The sequence below is a fragment of the Micromys minutus genome, assembly GCF_963924665.1.
Source record: "Micromys minutus genome assembly, chromosome: 10".
Classification (NCBI taxonomy): domain Eukaryota; kingdom Metazoa; phylum Chordata; class Mammalia; order Rodentia; family Muridae; genus Micromys; species Micromys minutus.
Window position 1 is genome coordinate 3238057 of NC_137979.1, and position 24139 is coordinate 3262195.

The 24139-nt window shown below is 43.0% G+C and overlaps 1 protein-coding gene across 3 annotated transcripts in view; it reads left to right on the forward strand.

Annotated features, from left to right (window-relative positions):
* The first annotated feature begins 6738 nt into the window (after positions 1-6738).
* RNF130 (ring finger protein 130) overlaps positions 6739-24139 on the forward strand; it is a 98139-nt gene continuing 80738 nt past the window's right edge. Inside the window, exon 1 of one of the 3 annotated variants that reach the window (XM_080922291.1) lies at positions 6739-7287. In XM_080922291.1, coding sequence (XP_080778417.1) covers positions 7041-7287 — 247 coding nt within the window. In that variant the 5' untranslated portion in view covers positions 6739-7040. The remainder of the gene's footprint in view (positions 7288-24139) is intronic. The other 2 variants (XM_080922292.1, XM_080922290.1) reach the window with 2 other exon arrangements.

Below are 24139 nucleotides of genomic sequence, written 5' to 3' on the forward strand. Positions count from 1 at the left end.
TTCTCTGAGGTTCTTGGCATATAAAAAATAAATAAAATTACAGTAATTATGATATCAGTGTTTAAACAGAAAAACAATACCAGGCACTTATTTGTTGGCAAAGTAATTGCAGAACTCAATATGTTTCATGGTAAATTTTGAGTGGTGCAGTCCTTGGCAGGAAACAAGCTTAAAACCTCAACTTGTGTGTGTGTGTGTGTGTGTGTGTGTGTGTGTAGTGTGCATGTGTGTGTTGAGTGTGCATGTGTGTGTGCATGCGTATGTGTATGTGCATGTGTGTATAAGTGTGCATGTGTGTGAGTGTATACTCATGTGTGGTGTGGTGTGTGCATGTGTGTATAAGTGTGCATGTGTGTGAGTGTATACTCATGTGTGGTGTGTGTGTGCATGTGTGTATAAGTGTGCATGTGTGTGAGTGTATACTCGTGTGTGGTGTGTGTGTGCATGTGTGTATAAGTGTGCGTGTGCGTGAGTGTGTACTCGTCTGTGGTGGGGACCTGTGTGTACCTGTGCATATGGCAGCCAAAGATAAACATCAGGTCTTACTCTTCAGGAAGCACCTGTCTTTTCTTTATGACACAGGATCTCCCACTGGTCTGAACTGTGGACTAAGTAAACCTCTTCTCTTTATAAAAGACCCTTTCCATAGTGATGGAAATTTTAGACTAAGCTGCCATCGAGTTCCGGCAAAAAAATGAAAACCGTGCAAAGACAGAGCATTTGTAACCAAATAGTAATGACTATGGCTAGATTAAAGTAGCAAGCATACAGGTGCCATTTTAAAGCCTTTGTATGTTGGCCATTTTTTTTATTAAGTAACATTAAATTTTGGAGGGAATCACTACTGTGTAAATTTTTCTTGGAAAGGCATACACAAAAATTGATCAACACACCTCACTCTTAATCAACAACAACAAACTAAAGAAACAATTCCACACAAGGCTAGCTTGGTGAAGTAATGTTCTTACTGAGCTTGCTTACAGGAGTTGCAGTGAGGGCTTACTCACGGAAGAAGCACGAATGAGGGGACACTCACAGGAGTATGGGTGACCCCAAAACATCAGCCTTATCGCTAGGGAGATGGAGTCCCCCTTAAGTTAACTTCTCCCTCTATAAACTCCAGCATCTTCCAAGGACATGTATCGCTGTGTCAGAATTACATACATCTTAAGCTTTACTGTGCACGCAGGATTGAGTTAGTCATCACCAGGAGGAGTTTCAACAAAATGTACTGTGCTTAGATATGCCTAAAGTAAACTACTTGGGGTCAGTCTCCCAAAGTTTGAACCAACACTAGCTACGTAGTTGTATTGAACACAAACTACCTTTGCCTCCCAGTGCTGGCTGTGATGGTCACAGACGCCCACATCCCTTCTATGACAGAGGTCAACAGGTGCCACCTTGGCCTCTTCTGCTCATCACAGCTGCTCTAACAAAGGTGGCAATGGCCGTCATACTTGGAGGACAGCATTCCACAAGAACACAAACATGTTGCAGGTTTTCTGTAATTGTCCCCTGGGTAACAGGGTGACTCCTGGTACCCAGTACACACTCATATACTCCACGCTTGCTCTAGGACTTCAGACTCTCCTAACCACAGCCTAGATCTTTCCAAAATCCCTGTCTTCCTAGCGACAGGTCGTAAGGAAATATGCTAGCTAGTGGTTACAGGTTGCAGGTACTCAGTAACAGATTAGAACCTGCTAAACTTAGAGAGGCCAGGAACCTTATCTTACTTCATACAGGGATGCTGACCTTGGGACAGTGGGACAAGCAAATTCCATCCAGCTGACCTGTGTCCAAACACATGGCCTTTACATAAATCACCCTGAAAACTAAGGAAGAAGTAGAGGGAGAGGGAAAGAAGGAGCATGCAGAGTCCTAGGACTGTCAATTTCCATGGTGTAAATGTTGCCCCGATATCACGGTCAATTTCAGGGTACCAATGATTTCCTGAATACTTAACAATAGGCTCCAGTGGCCCACTGATGTGAGAGCAGGCCTGGGTGTCTCTCAAACGCCCACTCTTTTCTATTAGTTGTCCTTTATTTTGACTTTAAAAAAAAATCAATTTTGGAATTTCACTGTTTTCAGGTCCCATTTACTTATTACTCAAATAATTTTCTTCCAGAAACCTTCCTCCCTTCCCTTCTTTTTACTTCCTTCTCCCATGTGCTTTCTTTCTTTTTTTTTAAAAAAAAGATTTATTTATTTTATGTTTGTGACTATACTGTTGCCATCTTCAGACACACCAGAAGAGAGGGATCTAATTGGATCCCATTAGAGACGGTTGTGAGCCACCATGAGTTTGCTGGAAATTGAACTCAGGACCTCTGGAAGAGCAGTCAATGTTCTTTATAGCTGAGCCATCTCTCTGGATCCTCCCACTACCACACCTCCCCCCTCCCCCCCACACTACACACCCCCATCACCTGCTTTCTTTTCCTTTGTGGTTGGGATTGAATCTAGGGTCTCTTCAATGTTGGCCAAGTGGGTGATACCTAAAGGCAGGTGATAAGGCTACCATTGAAACCAAATCACTCACTGCAGAGGGGAAGATAACATTGAAATGGGCTTTGTAAAACCAGAAAAGGTGGGACACCTGCAATCCCAGCATTTGGGAAGTAGATGCAAGAGGGTCAAAAGTTCAAGGACATCTTTAGCAATAGAGTGAGTTCCAGGCCACCCTGGGCTACAGGAGACTATTTATTTAAAAAAAAAAAAAGTACTTTAGCCACTCTTCTGCCTTGGCCTCTGGAGTGCTGAGACTATACCTGTAAACCACCGTCTGTGTAAAATGAATGATAACCCCCCCCCACACACACACACTTCCATAGGTTCATATATTTCAATACTTAAGTCACTAGTTGGTAGAACGGTTTGGGAAGGATCAAGAAGTATGGCCTTGTTGGAGAAGGTGTGTCAATAGGGGGTGGGCTTTCAGGTTCCTAGTCAGTTTTCTCTGCCTCCTACTTTCAGATGAAGATGTAAGTTCTCAAATAAGGTTCCAGAGAAACACCTGCCTGTCTGCTGCTGTACTCCCTGCCATGATGACCACGGGTTCTAATCCTCTGGGATTGTGATTCCCAATATGTTTTCTTCTGTAAGTTACCTTAATCATGGTGCTTTATCACAGCCATAGAAAAGACATTATGTGTTGTATCTGATGATTCAAAGACTGGACTCCGGGTCCCTAGAACCTGTCTCTGTGAAGCCATTATAGGAACAGGACACACCTGTTCACATCATTCACAAGGCAGAGAGAGTGAATCTGGGGTGAATACACTAGCATTAGAAGCAGTTCCTGCATGGCTCTGTTTGGGGCACAGGCCACCTGTAGCACCTTGGGGACTGGAGTGTCCACAGGACACACCTTCAGCAAGTCTTCTTTATAGTATTGGACCAATTTCTGTACTAATTTATCCATGGTCATAGTTTGTGATGAAATGTGATTCGTAACAACGGTGAAGGCCTCTAACAGAAAGACAGAAAAGAGAGATTTGAGTTGGGATAAAGAGAGTTTAATCTTAGAAAAGATAGTGGTACTTCTTCCAAAGCTAAGTACAGCCCTGCCCTGCAACTCTAAAACACACACTCAGGGATACAAAACAGAAAACACCCAAACCTGTTGACACAGTTCATGTTCTGTTGCTATGGCATGTTACTTGAAATTGGGTAGTTAACAAAGTCTGGATATGTATTTGGCTTATGGTTCTGAAGGCTGGGAGGTCCAAGATCATGGCACCATTTGTGGAAGGCCTTCTTGCTGTATCTTATCATGGTAGAAGATCATGGGGAAGATCAGAGCCAGCACACCAGAGATAGGAGAACAACCAGAAAAGCCTTGCCTCAAACATAGAAGGCAAGGACAGACACTCAAGGTTGTCCTCTGACCTCCACTTGCTTTTATAACTAAGTCACTCCTCAGTAGCCCATTGGTCCATTACTCCACAAATCCATAAGTAGATCGATATATTTGTCAGCCAGCACCCTCCTGACCCAATGACCTCCAAAGACCATCACTACATGACTTTAGATATTACCTCACCACACATAAATGCTCGGGAATAAATATTTTAGCCATAGCAAATGGGCTGCCACATAGCTAAAGCTTGGTGGCAGGGCAATTGTCCTGCATGAGTAAGGCCGCAGGTTCAAAGTCCAGCCGACAAGGACAGGACCACAAGGAGGCGTGGCCGCATAGAAACAAAACAGATTTCCCAACACCTCTGACTTCCGTAGTCCCAAGAGAAAAATCAATAACAATGCTCATGAATAGGAAAATGGATAAATCAATAGTGGAGTACTACACGGGAAATAAAAAAGAACCATGACTAAATTAAAATGACAGAAAATTAATTTCAGATGTAACATTAAGAAACCAGACACCAAAGAGTATGTGCTGTGTGGTTCCATTTATGTAAATCAAACTGATCTATAGCCACAGGAATAAGAATACCGGGGTGTTTATCATGAGGCGGTCAGGGAGATTTTCGGGGTTTTAATGCTGCTGTTTGGTTCCAGTTATTACAAATGGGCTTCCACCTTGGAAACATTTGCTGGGTGCACACACAAGATTTCTGCGTTTTCCTACAGCTGTTACATTCCTTAGGAAGCATGTGTGCTTGTTCACCATGTGCGTGGATGCACTCACGCCATGGGACAGTGTGGCGGTCAGAGGACAACCGTGGGTACCGTCTGTCTTTGCCTTCTGTGTTGTTTGGGGCTTTTCTGGTTATTCTCTCTCCACTCCCATCTTTCTATAGAGACTCTGGGATCACAGACGCGTGGTACCATGTCTGGCTTTACGTGAGTTTTGGGGATTAGAACTTAGGTTCTCATGTTCCCACAATAATTGCTTTACCCCAGAGCCACCTCCCCAGGTCACAGATGTTACATTTCAACATAAACATTAATAACTGTAAAGCTAAAAGCACAGCATGATGCTGAATGAAGAGAATAAAAGACAGAAGACTCTCACAAGCCAGTACTACTCAATAACTTAAAGGTGTGTAATACTAGACAATACAAATGTTGCAAGGATACAAAGAAAAGACACACTGGTTACCTGAGAAATATCCGTCTATGGGGCAGAAAATCAGACTAGGGATTGTGGTAAAAAGTGAACGTGCTGATAGTAAAGTAAGAGCAGGGTTTTGTAGGACTAGTTGGGATCATTTAGAAATTTTAAGCAAACGAGGAAGTACAATAATAAGAAGTGTTAAGGAGGCTATGAAGGAAGAGGACAGGAGGGGGAAGGGTGGGGAGGGAAAGGGGTGGGAAGAGGGAGGAGATTCAGCACTGCCCATGGGACCAAGTTTAGGCTTTGACCCCTGGAGTCCGCCAAGCGCCGTTCAACGAGTCTTACACACATGACACCTAGAGATAGCAAGCAGATCAGACCCCGACAGGCTGAAACTCATAATGGAATCTGGGACCTAAGATGGTATCTGAGATCTTAGTGGAGCTCTGGGAGGAAGGGAATTTGACATGGGTCATGCAGGTGATTGAGGCGTTCTTATGAATGAGAAATGGGAAGAAAGACAGGTAAAGAGGTTTAAGAGACTGAGAACGTGGTAGAGACAGAGAAATGGCGCTGTCAAGGTGGGTATGAGGGCAGCTCACTGACAGGGAGCTGAGGGCTCTATTCAGACATCAGCCCACATCCTCCAGGAGAACTCTTACACCCAAGTACCCCAAACACCATAGTCTCATTTACCATATACTTTATACCATGGTTCTCAACCTTCCTAAAGCTGTGACCCTTTAAAACATACAGTTTCTCATGGTGTAGTAACCCCCAACTGTAACATTATTTTTGTTGCTATTTCTTCTGCCCTGGTTTTGTAGCAGGTGTGTGTGGACTTCTGCAGTATCACTTCTTGCTGGGAACATAAGCACCCCATACACTAAAAACACTTGCTAAGGGCAAGAAGGAGGGGCCATAAGCATGCTAAGAGAAGACAGGACCAACAAATGGGACGGGAAGAGGAGATCCTTACTAGAGAGAGCCCCATGTAGGCTCCGAACACAGCCTGTGACATTTTGGCGGGCAACTCCAGGATCTCATCTTGAGAATAGATACTGTGGTTCACTTCACTCAGTGAGGAGAGGCTCAAATACAGAAGAAACAGAGCCGAGCCCTTGTTGAATGCTGCAAGCACTATACCACGTTACAGAAAGGAAGCGAGCATCGGTGGATCTGGGTATTCTGGGGGAGTAGGGGTGAGGGAAGAGGACCATACCAACCATAAGAAGTTCATATCTGTCTCTAACAGACCTTGCTAACCAGTCAAATGCCTTATTGGGTCCAACTCTACTGTGTCCCAAACGCAAAGACACCCTCCCGACCGATTTCAATAATACAGCATGCAACCAACCCAGTGGAAATGTTAGCTCTCAAAGACATTTAATTTAAAACCTTAATGTTTAACTTGATTTCTTTTAGTCGTATCTCCAACATCTCTATAGGTTCTTGGAAAGCTTCACAGATCCAGGTCATAGCGGACTATGAAGCCCGAGGGCAGTTCACTGAGCCCGGTGCCAGCAAGCAGGTGACTGGACCGCCCCTGGCCCTCGTGCAGGAGGGCGGGAGCAGGCAGCGCCTAGTGCGCACGCGCGGCGGACGGGGTTGCGCTTCGGGCTTGCGCGTTGCCGCTCGGCTGGAGGGAATGGGGCGGCGGCGGGCACGCGCCTGAGGCGGCATCGCCGACTCTCCCGGAGCAGTCAGGACCGCTCCTTCCCGCCCACCCCGAGTCCTCTCCGGTGCCCAGTCCGCAGGCCTGGCCTCTCGTCATTCGAGCTGCCCTGAGGAGACGACAGCACTCGGCCTGAGGGACCCAGGGGCGCGTACTGGCGCGCGGGCCGCGGACGTGAGGGCAGCGAACGACGGAGCCGCGGCGCCGAGGAGGGCCGTGCTCGTGCCCGGCTCGTCGCGAGGCGCGCGCGCGCTCCCGCCGCTGCCCGGGCCGCGCCCGCCCCGCCTCTCTGCACCGGCCCCGGAGCCCGGTCCGCGAGCGGCGGCGGCGCCGGGAGGGACGATGAGCGGCGCGGCGCGGGCGGGCCCGGCCCGGCTCGCGGCGCTGGCCCTGCTAACCTGCAGCCTGTGGCCGACGCGAGCGGACAACGCGAGCCAGGAGTACTACACGGCGCTCATCAACGTGACGGTGCAGGAGCCCGGCCGCGGCACCCCGCTCACGTTCCGCATCGACCGCGGGCGCTACGGGCTCGACTCACCCAAGGCCGAGGTCCGCGGCCAGGTGCTGGCACCGCTGCCCATCCACGGAGGTGAGGCGGGAGCCGAAGCCCGAGGCCGGGCGGGGGTCGCGGGGGCGGCGTGGCCGGTGTCTGCGCGCCGTTCGGCCGCCGGCCCAAGGGGCTCGAGGTCCCCGCGCTGTGGAGCCTGGCCTGCTCCCCGCTGGGGAAGGAGGCTCCAGAAACCCTGCTGCATTTCCCCCTAAAATTTAAAGAAAGCGAGGCTTAGAACGTCCTCCTCTTTTTCATTTAGGTAGCTTGTTTACTGGAGGGCATTGGAATGCGAGGTTGCAGGGACAGTTGAGACAAAGGAGGTGGTGCAGGGGCACAGAACTAGTTCATGGTGAATGAGATGCTTAACCTATATTTTGGAATCGGCAGTTTTTTGGTTTTTGTTTCCCCGAAACCCCAGGGATTTAACATTGCAGTGAATCTCTAGGGATGAGAGCCCCCCCCACCCCCCCCCGCTTTCCCAACCCTCCCTCCCACGTCAAACGTGCTCCCCCCCATATAGTGGTTAAGGGGTGAGGGTCTGTTGCTTTTGGCTTTCTCTGGCCCCGGTAGTTTTGCTGTCATGAAACACTAGAGATTTTCACATTATATAGAACGTGAGAGTATCTGAACTACTAGCCAAGTCTTTGGTCACGGGTGCCCATCCAGAGGGAAAGAGGTAAAATGGTCAGGAATCGCCTTTGAAGTCATTTGATTTAGCCTTGGCGTTCCCCTTGTGTCATGCTGGCTGTGCGTACTTAATGATTTGGTGTAAACTCGTATCTTTTAATTACTGGTAGTGTTTTAAAGGACATTTCTCCGTGGAGTGTGATATTTGGGGGCTTTAGCAGACTGGACTTTGGGGAGATGTCGCCTATCTTCTATACCTTCCTGTTCTCACCTTTATCGGGAGGATTAAACAACAAAACTGCTATTTTTGTTAATCTAGGCACTCTTTAGGGTAATGGTGTTTGCTTTTATAGTCTAAAAATATTAAAATATTCCCACTGAGCTCGGTATTTGTACAATACGTATTAAGCTGTTGTTGTTGTTGAGGCATCCCGGCTTGGGGCGTAAGGTTTCTTTCTTCAACTTAGACTGGGCTCTTAAACGTTCATTTTTACCCAGGGACCAAACGCTTATGGTGTATTTCTTATTCCACTAGGTTAGAAGCAGCGCTTAGGTCTGTATTTAACCATAGAAACGTTTTTTTTCTCTGCTCCATTCAATAAATATTTGCTGCCTGCTCTGTGCCAGTCACTGTGGTTGGGACATGTAATGTTGCCAAACTATGACAGTAACAATGCTACACTATTTTCTGGTGGGGAAAAGGACCTTGAGGGTCATGTGGAAGGGGAGGAAGAGGAAGAGAGAAGCAAACTACTCTGCAGAAAGAGCTGTAAGGTGTTGTGAAATCTGTGGTTTGCGCTTGGTGCTTGGTTCCCCAGGCAGCCCGGACCACCACCCTCACTTAAGATGCTGCATTTTGAATGCCGCTGTCTGATGTTTGTTCTCACCCCTGTCTGGGATAATGCTTGTAGGAATTTAGCAGAAAGGCTTGGGGAACTAAAAGTCAGCTGTCTTATCCTGTCACTGGGAAATAGCGAGGATGGAGGCTCCATATCAGACCTCTGCTGAAATACACTGTTACGATATTAGCAACATAATTCTGCTTGGCGTCTTCATTTCATATCTTAAAAAAAGGGGGCGGATAGACTATTCACCTCTCCTGTGATGAAGGGGTGTCATTATTATGTCTTCAAAAAAAAATCACTTGCTTTATGTATGGATGTTTTGTTGGATGTATGTGTGCTATGTATTACCCATGGAGACTAGAAGGGGGTGTTGTATCCCCTGGAATTGGAGTTACAGAGCCATCCTGTGGGTGCTGACAACCAGACCCATGTCCTCTGCAAAAGCAACAACCACTCTTAACTCTCTCCAGCCCATACCACATGAGAATTTTGTCAGGATTTCTCAGGATGGTGATGGTGGGACCCTGTAGGTGGCCTCAGTCAAGTTTTGGACAAATGGCCTTAGCCCTGAGGTCTTTCAGTCCAGCAAGTGCTGATTGAAACCACTTTGCCAAGCACCATGAAAAGCACCGATGAAAAGGAGAAGCAGTAGCCCAGAGTCAAGCTACTTTGTTGAGGGGTCTCTGAAGCTCCTGTTCAGAGGGGCTCTTTCCTCAGGAAGTCTACCCATGAGTGTTTCTACGCCTGTGCGTTTGTAAGAACGCCAAGGCGACATTCTGCTTGTGTACTAGAGACTCAAGAATGTATTTTAAAAGGAAGACCGGTGAGAATTATCTGTGTTTAAGAAAACTATTTAAAGCTTAAGTGGGGGTAGCAAACTCCTGTTATCCCATCGTGGGATTGCTGGAGGGCTGGTCTCTGCAGTTCATCCCAGGACAGCCTGGCCTGTGGTGTGAGAGCCTCTTCCCCAGAAAAAAAAACAATTAATACCTATCTGAAAGAACAGAAGAAACTTAAGGTTTTCATAATGATTATCATTAATGGCTTGATTTGTGAATTTAGAAATCCTTGTTATTTTTATAGTACTCTTCTCAGGCCAGTATGAGTTGCACAGCTAGGCATGTACGAATTACTGAGTTTTACTTGTCCTATCTTTATTTATTTATTTGCCCTATCTTTATAAAGGTCAAATTGACTCCAATTTTCCTTAAAAGGTTGTTACTTTAAAAGTACATTTTGGAAAGTGTTACCATTCTACTTCGTAAAAACACTCTCTAAACAAGTATACTTTGAAGCAAATATTTTTCATTAAACAGAATATATCAGTGAGTGGAGATGCTCTTTGTTCTGGACAAACATTAATATGTTATCTGATAAAAGTGCTCGTTTTTAGAAAGGGACTTTTGAAGGAGTGTGTTGTACATTTCTGAATAGATCATAGTTGCTTTTCGGCTGCTTGCTGCAATGATCAGTTTTGAATTAGGAACACCCTAATCCCTTTGCAGAGCAGACCTAGCTATGTGTGGTGCAGACATTGTAAATGTGCTTTATGTGCATGCACACTGGCTTTTTGTTTGAGCCCAGAGTGGGGGTTGGGGAAGGAGAAAGCCCTGTGGTGGTGATGTAATTAGTATGTATGCAGATTGCTGGCAGAGAGTTTGGCATTGGTCACTTCATGCGTTGTATAGAAATTTCAGGATGGGGTGTTAAAACCTTAGAGAACAGCTTTGCCACTTACTGAGATACCTTGCTGATTGTAGAATTGCAAAATAAGTTTTAAAGGTTTATCTTAGTTTTTTATGTTTGAAATTGTGGTCTGGGCTGGAGAGATGATGATTCAGTGGTTAAGAGCACTTGCTGCTCTTCCAGAGGTCTTGAGTTCAATTCCCAGCAACCACATGGTAGTTCACAACCATCTGTAATGGGATCCAATGCCCTCTTCTGGTGTGTCTGAAGACAATGACAGTGTTTTTATACATAAAATAAATGAAGAAATTTTTTAAAAAGAAAAAAGAAATTGTGATTCTGTTGAAACCCTGATTCTCAGCTCTGGAGTGGACTTAGGAGTTTTCATGAACAGTGAAGGAGACTGACAGAAAGCAGAAGGTGAAAGACCGTGTAACATTACAGTTTATAATAGCAGAGGAAGGCCACTAGACAGAGATTTCATAGTTACAGAAAGGGTGCATATGACCCTGGCAGCAGGTATTCTGAACATTCAGGAAGAGAACTCAAGGAAAGCTGGAGGCTTTGGAAACTGCTGAGATAATGAAATAGCTGGGCAAGAAGAAACCTCGGGGCGTGTGCATTACCTCTGTATTGAACTTTACAGTGCAGACAGTATTTTTACATGGCACACATTCCCTGTCACTTTGGTTCATTTCTGTTAGCATAGACATATAATGAAAAACATAGAACTACCCACTGTCTTTACCAGGCTCCCAACCTGCTGTTCTGATGTTCCTTTACCTGCTGCCTTCATCTCTTCCTCCTGCTCTTCCTTACACAGTCTTTGATTGTTATGCTAATAATTTTGATAAAAACAACACGTTTAACTGATATGTTGGATGACTTGGTCAGGATTCCTAAAGTTTTGATTATAGAATGATGGGCCATTGTATAAAAATAATTAAAAGTATTAAAATAAGTTTTAACTTTTTACTAGAGACAGATGTGTAGTTCTTGGGTAGAAGCATTGCCTTGTTTGAGAGTTGTTAATGGAGATAAAGCTTACCCATATGTCACAGCTGGTATTAGGGCAGCTCTATCATACTTTGTAAAGGCCACACACACCTTTAACGTATGGTTAATTCTGAGACAAACTGCAGAACTTCATTTTGAATGTTACAAAAGAAATCCTTCACTGCTAAGAATAGACTAATGTCTTCTGAGATCCTCTCACCTAGAGCAAGATGTGACTGAAATAAGACAAATCTTTAAGAAACCTGCCAAAATGTACATACTCATTAAAGAGTTCTTTCTGTCCTACAAGGAGCTAAATTCAGGGCCTCATACACCCTAGCCAAGCACTTTGTCACTGAGCTATATCCTTGCCCAAGGATATTGTTCTTTTGAACCAGTCTCCTTCGAAGACTGTGTGTACATATACATACACATTAAGAGCAACAAATCATTCAACATTGTTAGTATTTGCTCTGTTTTTTATTGAACAGTTTAAAAGGATTCAACATACAAAATCTTTAAATTCCAGATAAATTTGAATTTTGACAATCAGAAATTACTTGTAGGCATTTGGGAGTAGGTAAGATTTAAAACAGAGGTGATGGGACTAGAGAGATAGTTCAGTGGTTAAAACAGTGTACTTCTTGCAGAAGACCTGGGTTTGATTCCCAGCACACATATTAGGATGCTCACAACTACCTGTAACTGCAGTTCTGTGGGTTCTGCTTTCTCTGGCTTCCATGGGCAACCACAAGTCATGGGCACATACCTTACGTTATTTTAAAAATCAGATATGTAGTGGAAGCCCATACTCAAGTGGTTATGGCAAGAGGATCAAAGATCAGAGCCAGCTTGTTCATAACAACATTTTTTGATAGATATCAAAAAATTATAAGTTCACATATTACATGAACTTAATATGTATAAAATAAAAGAGAGGCAGTCTTTGTGTTGTATATGTCATCCTTTATATAATTTACGAAAAGGAAGTTTATGGTTCAGGCATACCAATGTCAGTGGCATGGCTGGAGTGGCTTCATGGCTAGTATTTTTAAGTATACCGCTGGACCCGTTCACAAAAGGCAGCCATTACATTTGTCTAGACCGTCATCCTTTGTTTTATTGGTCTTAAGTATTTTTGTATACTAGGCATTTGTTATTCTCCATAATTTTAATTGTGAGGTTTTTCCTTCTGTTGGGAGTAATTTTGAGTAAAACAAAGAGAACCCTTCGAATACCATAAAAAAACTTTAAAGCCCACTCTGTGCTTATGCTATGCAAGCTCTGTGTGTGCACAGAAAGGACCTGTATAAGTTCTGATGTGAAAAAACCGTGGGTCATCTTATTGACAGGATCAACTCTGGCTGGACTCAGGCACAACACTTTGAAAGACTAAAGTTTTTCTTCATTTTGTAGGTGGATTTTGTTCTGAAGCAGAAACTTCTATATCATTCTGTTGACACACAGTTTTGTCCATCAAAGCTGGCATCAGTTGCTGCTTTCATCTGTACCTTCAGAATTTATGTTTGTGGAGACCCTGCAGAACCTATGATAAAATGTTTCTCTCCAGTCCTGTAAGAAAACTCCTTTATTTCCCCACTGACTGTATCATAACTGAGGCTTTGATTGCTAAATTGTCCAGACTGAATCCTTGGAAGTAATGGGTCCTATCTTCTTCATTTGAGACAAGCTAGTGATACTATTTCTGATATTACCAAGTGATTCAAATATGTAATTGTGTTTAACTCTGTGGTATTTGGTGTGCTGGTGAAGCTGATGGTGGGATCTTAGGACAGGGTAGGGCAGGGATGAACAGAGTAAGACTCCATTATGGTATTGTATTGAGTATTATTTTATTGTACAGTATGGAGACCAGAAAAATGGAAAATATTATTTGAATTAATAGTCTAGAAAGGTTTCATTTTTAGAAATGAGATTTGTTTAGCTGGGTGGATTGGCACATGACTTTCCTTTTTAGCACTCAGATGGCAGTTGTTTGTGAATTCAAGGCCTACCTGGTCTACATTGCACGTTCCAGGCCAGCCAGAGTCAAAAAGAGATGTTGACCCGGTCTTTTCCCCATTAAAGGGACTTGAAGTCAGACATGAGAACTTCCACTTCTGGCTGTAGTATGTTCACTGGTATTGGTTCCCTCACAGCCTTCACTAAACAGAAAACCAGACGGCCTATGAGTAGCAGTTTTAGATAAGGTCAGTAGGCAACATGGGATGGGGATCCGTGGGAGAAGAACCCCACCATTGCCAACTACTGTCTGGCAGTTTCTAGGCTACAGTGCAGAGAGCCAATGGGACTGCTGCACGGGACTGTCCTCCAGTCTGGGCACTGACCTGTATGAAGAAATTACTGGAGGCTGAGAGAAGGACCACCAAAAAGAAGCAGTAAGGGTGGTTCCAGGAGTCCACAGGAAGTCAGGAACCCATGAGGTTCTCATTCATCAGTATAGAAAAACTTGGTGAGCAGGAGCATGTAGTGAGGCCAGATTACTCCTAGAGCAATGCTGTTCTCGGACCTTCTCCCCATGAAGCTTAAAAGCAAACCTTTAAAGATGTAATCTGTTCCAAAATGTCTAAGTGTTATTTAAAGGAATGCCTTTATATGTATCTCCCAAAACCATAAAATCTGAAAGCGACCCAGTCCAGAATCACCAGGCCTATGATGAAGCAGAAAAACAGCCTATAAGCAGACCTATAACCAGATGGCAGGATTGCAGATGATAATGTTAGGCCAGTATTTAGAACTATACCATGTGTTCAAGAGTGGAAAAGGAAACATGAACATGAGGAGAGAATGGAAGTTAAAAACACTGTAGATAAAATTCTTATATAGTACCGGCCTTGAAAATGCACAAGAGATACACTGACTTGTGCTGTGCGTAGGGGTAGGAGAGGATCCTGTTTGTTCTCAGTTTGTCTGGAGCAGTAATGTAGTTAACACATATTGGGTGTGTGCTGTGTCTAACAAGTGGTGCTGGTGTTTCCTAAAGGCCGCAATATCTTGGTGCTTGGGAAATTCAGGGCACTCCAGTCTTTCATTTGGTGCTTGTTTTCTTTATAACACTTAACATAACTGAAATGTACCTATTTTCTTTGTTTCTGAGGGCAGAGAGCCTGTCTCTTATGTCCACTCTTGTATATTCAGTGATGCATATGGTGTTTGGAACATAGAAGAGTGGTACTGAGCAATTCGTGTAAGGTGAGGTAGAGGGAGGTAGCACGCCATGGCAGAGCTGGAGTAGGCCTGCGTGATAGCCGTGCCCATACTCTAACCACCTCTTTGTGTTGCCTCCCAAGTGAGTTTAATAAATTATGATATATCCACTCAGTGGAATGTTACACAGCCATAAAAGAGGGCATCATTAAAGCTCTGTATGTGCTACAAAAATAAACACAAACTGTTTGAACTATGACTGTGTTAAGTTTGTTTACAGTGGACTAGGGCTCAAAGTAATATGCAAAATAAAAAGGGGGTTGTATTAGATCATCGATGGCATTTCTCTGGATTAAAACAAACTGCTGCAGGGTTATGGGTAAAGATCAGTGATATGTGTATTTACACCCTCAATTTCATCTCCAGGAACAAACACAAATGATTAGTTTCCACTGAAAGGGGAGAAAGTGTGCTGGTGAGGTGGCTGAGTAGGTGAAAGCACTTGTGCAGACTTGACAACCTGAGCTTGATTCCTAGGCCCCACATAGAAGTAGTGGGAGAGATGACTTCACACAGTTGTCACCTTCACGTGAGTACTGTGACACATACAATAATGAATTTCTTAGAAAATGTGGGGGCAAGTGTTCATGAGGGCAAAACGGGGGCATTCACTGCCTGAAAGAGATGACTAAGGAAGGAGCATCTGGAAATCTGTTTGCTTTTTAGTATTTGATCTTGAGCCCAGGGCCATGCTCATGTTAGACAAGTGACTGAATTATGCCCCGTCCCCTTTTACTCTTTAATTTATTCTGTACCTTCAGTAAGAGCAGGATAACTTCAGGGTTTGGTGAGTCTGAGCAGGAAACTGGATGGTACCAAGAATATGTTAAAAGAGTCTGCTTTTCTTTAAATAAGAAGTATTCTCCCTGGGTGTTGGTGGTGAAAGCCACTTGGGAAGCAGAGGCAGGTGGATTTCTATGAGTTTGAAGCCAATCTGAGTTCCAGGATACCCAAGGCTACCTACCCAATAGCCAAGGCTACACAGAGAAACTTTGTCTTGAAAAAAAAGGAGGAGGAGTATTCTAAAAGCAGCTGTGATTGGTTGGTCCAGATGTAAAGCACAGAGTCCCTGAAAGGGGAATGAAATGCAAGCACAGGGTCTCAACTTTGCCATGTGTTTATAGGGCGGTGCTGACATTTGTGTTAGTTATGTTGTTTTTGCACTGTGTAAAAACAATCTGGAAATTACGCCTGGGAGATGAATTACAATTTTAGAGCAGAACGTCTGTGACCTTAAGGATGAGTGGATGACAAAGCCAAGGAGACGAGAGAAAAGCATGTTAGATACAGCTGGACTGTATAATCATCTCACAAGGTGTCAGTAGTTGCAGATGCCAGAAAGGTTTAACCACACAGGAAAACAAAGAAAAAACAAAATCACAAGTTTAGACGAATAAGTGAATTGAACCCTGTTTTGTGACAAACCAAGAAATAATGGCTCTTATCTTTTTAGAATTTTGAAGGATGGCCAGCAAAAGAGCTAAAAACAGAAGTTGGTTTTCTTTGGGTACCAGAGGGATGAGGCATAGCTATGCTTGTTTGTGAGTTGCTGGGTAAATTTGCCTTTTCTTTTTTCCCCCATTGGATTTTCTCTTTACTTATATTTCAAATGTTATACCCTTTCTGGTTTCCCCTCCGGAATCCCCTTATCCCATCTTTCATCCCCCTGCCTCTGTAAGAGTCCTCCCGCACCCACCCATCCACTACCTTCCACCTCCCCACCCTGGCATTCCCCTACACTGGGACATCAAGCCTTCATAGGACCAAGGGCCTCTCCTCCTGTTGATGCCCGAAAAAGCCATTCCCTGCTACATCAGCAGCTGGAGCCATGGGTCCCTCTGTGTGTACTCTTTGGTTGGTGGTTTAGTCCCTGGGAACTCTGGAGGGTCTGGTTGGTTGATATTGTTGTTCTTCCTATGGGGTTGTAAACCCCTTCAGCTCCTTCAGTCTTTTTTCTATTTTCTCCACTGTGGACCCCATTCTCAGTCCAGTGGTTGGTTAAGAGCAGACAGTTATCAAACCCAGACACTATTACTGATGTCAAGAAGTGCATGCTGACAGGAATCTGATAATAGCTGTCTCCTGAGAGGCTCTGGTAGAGCCTGACAAATAAATTTGCCTTTTCTTAATGTAAAAGTCCCACTCTTTCCCCTCTGCTGACAGCAAATGAATCTGCTTCCTTTATTTTCTTTCCTTATTTGAAGAGATTCCCTATTTTCTCAATATCCGAGATCCTTTCCAGCTCCAGTGGCATGTGGTGCAGTTTAGGACTGTGTAAAGAGTAAGCAACTTCTCGGGATGTTACCTGAACTGTGAGCAGCAGATATATTTAGTACCTTTGTTTTCATAAACAGATCTAGGTTCATAGACATAAAATAACTTAATATTGTAGCCACCAAATTGTCTTTCTAGTCTTCTTATTCTCTAGTAGGCATCTTTCATTCAACTGTTTTTGTGGCCCCCATTGGGTAGAGCGAGTTTCTGTCTCTTCCTGACTTTTAACGTGATTTTTTTCTTGCATATTCATCCCTTGTTCCTCTATTCCAGATCACCTTGGCAAAGCCACATCATGGACGAGCCATAAACTTTTTTTTTTAATCCCAGGTTTCCTATTGCCAAGCAGGTGAGTGCTGGAGGCAAGGTTGAAGAGTTAGGGACTTCATAACCCAGCTGACGTTTGACATCATAAGTTTGGAGCAAAACACTTAAGAATATCCAATAATAAAAAAATACTGTCTTTTAAAGAAAGTCAAGTATGTAGCACACGTGTGATCAATCTTAGCTACTCAGAAGCTAACTCAGGAGAACTCCAAGTTCTAGCCTAGCCTGGACAATTTACTTTGTGTCAAAAAGTAGGGCTAGGAATGCAACCCTCAGTGTAGAGCATCTGTATAGCACAGACAACTCTAGTTTTGATCTCCAGCATGACTAATTAAAGCTCTGAAGGCACTCCTTCTTTCCTTCCTATGTGCTTCCTGTAATCCTCCTCTTGTGTGGTAAGACATGGGCTCAGCCAGTCCTCTGAGCTCTAGATATATTTAATTGCTTACCTGATCTCTTTCTTTAAGTACCCTAAAGTCTTTGCAATTGAATCAGTTGCAGGTGGAGTGGAGCTTTAGTTCAGTCTCACCTCCCAGTCTACTACCACTGCTCTCTAGTCTTCCCAACCCAGTAAGTCTCTGTCCGGTCCTTTTCAGACAGAGCCAGGATTGTATTTGCTTTCCTGACAGTCCGCCTGTCAGCGGCTCCTCACGGTTTATCTGTTGACTGTGTACTTGCTGCACTCCCAGGGCCTCCGAAGGTAGCACTTGTCTCCTTACCTTTTCTGTTCTCTTGGGCTCTAGTTTTTTTGTTTTTTGTTTTTTTTTTTTCTTAACTTCTATCAGTGTGTTGCAGTATCTAGAAAATTCATACAACCATGACACTCCTTGTTTAAACTCCCTGAGTATCTTCTCATTCCTAGAACGGGAGCCTGCACTCTGACCTAGCGCTCCCTCTCGCTCATGCCACACATTCATCTTACCACTACAGGTTTATGTGCTAAACCTTGATACTCCTATGGTTCTTAGGATTTCCAAATTTTACCACGTGTACCTTTTGGCTGGTGTCCCACCAATGCATATCCCTTACTTAACACACACACACACACACACACACACCGTATTTGCATTCTTGGTAGAGGGTTATAGTTTCATACACTTGCCATTAAAGAGACAGACAAGGGAAGTAGTTGTAGAGTCAGAATTTAACTCATCAGTGATCCACAAGTGTAACCCTTCCATCAAGCCTGTGTCTTACCTAACAGATACTTTAGTAAGGACAGTGACAAAGAACTACCACCCTCATCCTTTGAAAACTCAGTGTTACAAGATGTTCTTCCTCAAAGAAAAGTTGGTTTAAATGTTCCTACATAGTTGAAAATTTTCTTGTCAGACTTGAGTCCTCTAACCTTTGGACTTCATGTTCCTGTGGGGGTTTTGTTTGTTTGTTTGTTTTCTTTTGCTTTGCTTTGGTTTGGTTTTGGCTATTAGGAATTTGGCATCTTGGGCCTCAGAATGCATCTGTCTATAAACATCCCACCCAGAGGGTCTGCTGTGTTGAATACATTTACATTGTTACATTTTGTGTCTGAATGTAAGTGTCCTCCCAAAATTACTGTACTGGACTTTGCCTCCTCCCACAGTGACAATATTTACAGGTGGTCTCTTGCAGGTGATTAGATAATGAGAGTGGAGCTCTCATGAGTGGGATTAGTGCCCTTATAAAAGAGGCTGAAGGGAATGTCATGTTCACCTAGAACCCGATTTGGAAGTAGAACTTTTGAGTGTGCTTTTAGTTACAGAGTAAGATGACATTTTACTGATTAGCATAAACCAAAATCCAGTGACCAGTGAGTGGCAGGAGGGTACAGAGCTCATGAGAGAACCAGAGGAAGGAGCCAATCAGAGACTGTAGCGATTCTCCCACAGCCAGTGAGCACCAAGGACTGTCAGCAGAAACTGGGAAAGAAGCCTGATCTTAGTAGACTGTGGCTTCCAGAATTCTGATATAACAGACTTTTGATCTTGTAATCCAAACTTGCGATGATTTTTTATAATAGCCACAGGAAACTAATAAAAAGAAAAGTCCAAAATTGAACAGTCTTGCAGATTTGGTTTGGCAGTGTAGATGTGCCGCTCTTTCTGTCTCTGGATATGGGCCTGGAGTTCTACAGATGGTGTTGGTGATCGAACACCGACTCAGCCTAGGCTCACTCTTGGTTAAATCCGTGGTCTTTTTCATAGACTCTCATCCTAAGCCACATAATTTTATTCAGCCTGTAAAAACAATTTTTGAATCCTAATTTGTCATTTTACTGTTCTTTTTTTCCCTTACAACTTTATTTAAAAAATTCAGAGATACATGTACAGATTATTAAAAGCATTTTACCATAAATCTATATGAATATATTTTTGTCAGTACTTGATTTTTTTAAAGGTTTAATAGTATGCATTGAAATCTTACTATTTACATTGATCATAAAGTATATGTAAAACAAAATGTAACATGGAAATAGTCAAGGTTTTCTTGGTGTGTAAAGATTAAACATAATAATTTTTAAATACCAAAAATTGCCACAAATTAGCTCTTGAGTTATTAATGATTTAAGGTCTAGGTGTACCCCACTCTGAGAGGGTCCTATGCACTTAGTGTTTTGTTTTGTTTTGTTTTCTAAGAAGGACTGAGGCTTCCACTTTTTGGCCTTTCCTTTTTTTGAGCTTCATATGGTCTGAGTATTTCTTGGGTATTCAGAGCTTCCTGTGGCTAGATCCAATTATCAGTGACATATTATATCTGTTCTTTTGTGACTGGGTTACCTCACTCAGGATGATATTCTCTAGATGCATCCATTTTCCTAGGAATTTCATAAAGTTATTGTTTCTGACAGCTGAGTAGTATTCCATTGTGCAAATTACCACAATTTCTGTATCCATTCCTCTACTGAAGGACATCTGGGTTCTTTCCAGCTTCTGGCTATTATAAATAAGGCTATTGTGGACATGGTGGAGATCTTTACTGTTTCTAGTAGACTTTTTATCATTATTCAGTGTCATAGACATATTGTCTGCTTATAGATCTTATAGATTGTGGACTTACAGATCTTGACAAAATCAGTGGCCTTTGACAAAAGCTATGGCCCATCCTACAGGAAGATATATCTTTTATATAGATGTACACAGAACATGTAAGAAGGCATAGGCAGTTGGATTGTATCTTGAAGCTTCACATGGCTCATGGATCTAGAGTTAAGAATCCTTACTCTAGGTTGGCATGGTGATACACATCTGTAATCCCAGCACTTGTGAGTCTGAGGATGGAGGATCCTGAGTTGGGGCGAGCTTCACTAGGCAGTGAGACTCCTGACTTAGAGAACAAACAACAAAAACCAGCCGCCGCCACTCCCAGTTTGTATTGAGTATCAGTGGGCTAGAGTTAAGCTATCCACACTGCACTGCTTCTAGAAGTTCTAGCATGCAGAGGTGGCCTTGCATTCCTTATCACTCAGCCCTTCTCCATCTTCAAACCTCCCGCTGATTCTGACCATTCCCCGCACACTTAAATAGCTGTGTGATTGCAGTGAGCTCACTTGGCAAAAAATGGTCCCTTCCTCATAAGCCCAGCTGATTATCAAAATCTGTATTCCTCCTAGGCTTATGAAGAACATTGTCACAGGTTCTAGAGATAAGACCTGGTCATCTTTGGAGAAGACTTTATTCTGTCTCCTATACATAATTCATCAGCACCAACTCCCTGTGATTCCAGTTCTCTCTTTCACAATGTCTACAAATTATTTCTTATGATCAGTTCTTAGTTTTGCTAATGGGTAACAGTGCCTTAACTGGTCCTATATTTGAACCATTCTCCATTTTTATTTGTAAGTGTTAGAGTGCTGTTTTTTCCTTACTGTCTCTTTTCCATGATTCCTCAAAGTTCTTATCAGTGATGGAGTTTCTTGTTTCTGTTGTTGTCACCAGACCAGCTCATGAAACAAAAAATCCTACATCCAGGTAGTAGCAGTTGCTGTAAGTATTCATTTGTCAAGTGTTTAAGTGCATACGGTGCCTGTGTGCTCTTGGTGGGGAAGGGAAGTGTAACATGTATTGTATAATGGAGAAAAGAGATGTGAAGTAAAAACTTTAAAGTAATTGTGAATAATCTCTTCTAAAACATTGTGATACTAACAGTTGAACCTCACTTCCCTAAAGAAACGGTATTTAGGCTGAGGCAGAAGCCTGAGCACGGCAGACACTGAGGAGGAGGACAGAGGAAGGTCAGTTCCTTTTTTTGGCATGAAGAGAGGAAGGAGAGGATGCCATGCAGGACTAAAAAGGGAGGTAGTGTCCCTTTGGGGCTTGGAACTTTATAAAAGGATGAAAGATTATTGGAAAAGTCTTTGTGATTTTTTTTTAATTGTGGAACTGAGGTTACATTCAGAGGCAGTGTGTGCTTATCATGTGACAGTCCGTAGTGAAGGCATCATTCGGAGTGGGGTTCATACTGGGAGAATGGACCTGTCAGCAGCATCCCCTCCATCCAGCATATGGCTCAATCTCCAGGTTCTAATACCACAGAAGGGAAAAGTAATGATGGGGGAGCCTGATGGAAGATGCTGCCAGCTTATCTGTTTTTCAGACATCTTTATGAGCACACAGTATGCAAAATAATTGGTTTCATTACATTTTCATAGATGTATTTAATTTACTTTGAGAAGTATAAATATGAATTTAGCACTTCCAATAATTTGAGGAGAAATAGCTCACTAGTATTAAATGCACTCATGCTTTATGTAACCAAGTTCTAAATCTCTTTTCATCATTAAACTGAAAACCTCTGCCTCCTCCTTGCTCTAGCTTTCTGCTTTGACCAGTGTATAGAAATGTTAACAGACACAGCCAAAACCCTGTTTTACAAATTCCCTAAGCATCACTCACTTCAGTCAAGGAGCATGGATATGAGTGTGTGTCCCCAACACTCATGTGTTCTCTCTGGTAAGGCAGAGATCAGTAGATTGTGGGGACGCACTGGCCAGACAAAATGGTGACTTCCAGGTTCAGGAAGAAGCCCTGCTTCAAAAAAGTAAGGTAGAGAGTAGTGAAGGAAGCTACCCGTTGTCAACCTCTAACCTTCACAGGAGTGCACAGGCAAGCACACCCACACAACCGTGCATGCACACAAAAAGAAAATAAAAGTAGATTCAAGAAAAAAAATTAATTATTGTATTTGCAGGGCCTGCCTCTTCAGGTTGTTTGTGGCTTCTGGGTAGCATTTCTTCCTAAGCAGGGCCCTTCCGTGGATAGAAGTCGTCAAGGTAGAAGGGCAGAGTGACCTCCTTAGGCTTCACACTTGGTTCAGCAGAGAGAGATAGTTTCTTTGACTACCTTTGGGAAGAACAGTTGTGAAGTTCTGGTTTTTCTAAACTTCTTAAGAGGAGAAAGATTGTTAGGAGACTGAAGTTGGACAGAGGGTCTCTGAGCTCCTTCTGTGTCTGTAGCTTAAGAACTTTGGTGGTGTCATGTCTGAGCCTGACCATCCTAAGAATGGCCCTCTCCTTCCCAGCCTTTGTCTTAGTTCATCTTCTCCTCTCCAAAACTCAGTCCCAACATTATCCAGTCAGTGTTTTTTATCATTATCCTGTTGTGTCCAGAAATTTAGGCCTCTTCCTCTTTAGATCCCAAACCCTGTATTTCATTGCCAGGCATGGTAAGCCAAACTCTTACATTTAACCTCTAAAATGTGATAATTCTCACATTCATTACCTCTGTCACTCATCTCTTAGACTGTGCATAGTTCTGTCTAGCTTCCCGCGTCCAGTTTCTTTTTATCTCAGTCTATTCCTTACAGTCTGAGTTCCTTCTGTGTCTGTAGCTTAAAGTACTGTCCATGGTGTCATATCTGAGCCTGACCATCCTAAGAATGGCCCTCTCCTTGTCAGCCTCACATGGTTAGCCCCACCCCAACCCTGTGCGTGTGCGTGTGTGCGTGTGTGTGTGTGTGTGTGTGTGTGTGTGTGTGTCAGAGAACGAGAAAGAGAGTCCAATGTATGCATTGTACTTAGAAATATTAGGCACTCAATTTTCTTTAACATAAGGTGACATCTTAAGGCCAGTGCTTAAGTTAATGATTAATAACAGCTGGAAAAAATTTATATTTCTAATTTCAAGTTTCATGTTGATGTTTAGCTTGTTGTCTTTGTTTTCCAAATTTGATTTTTAAAAAATCCTTTATGGTAGGTAAAGAGAACAGGTTCACAAGTTGAAGCATTAGCTCTGCCTGTTTCTTATTGAGTTTCTTTGCACAGCTTTCTAAAGCTATTTGTTAGTTTAGTGAAAGTCATTTTAGTTTTAAAAATATGATCTGAGTAGCACATGCCATTTTATAACACTGTAATACCCTTTATTCAGGCCACCTCATTTGTACGTGAAACCATCTGAGATGAAAATTCAGGAAAGCAGCTAGTGTTGATAAATAAATGCTATAGCGATTTCTTATTACCAATTACCAGAATAGTAACTTTTACAAATTTTGTAATATTTATATGTACAAGGTCAGTATATCAAAAGCAAAACCAAAAAGTCAGTGTACTTTTGTATGCTTGGATCAATTAGACAATAAAATTTTAAAATACCATTTGAAAACACAATATTGGTGGTAAAAACTATAAACCATTTTGTAAGAAAGGAGATTAAGTAAACAATGTTTTTCATGGTTGTGAATTCAGAGAGTATTATATTTATTTATTATTGATTTTTTTTTTTTATTAAAGACAGGGTTTCTGTAGTAGTGACTGTCCTGGGATGTGCTATGGAGACCAGACTGGCCTGAAACTGGCCACAAAACCAACCTACCTCTGCCTCCCAAATGCTGGCATCAAAGGTGCGCACCACCATGCCTAGCAGAGTATTCTTGATATAGCGCTGCTCTCTGAACTAACCTATACAAATTACTTGGTGTTTTTGTTTGATTTCTTC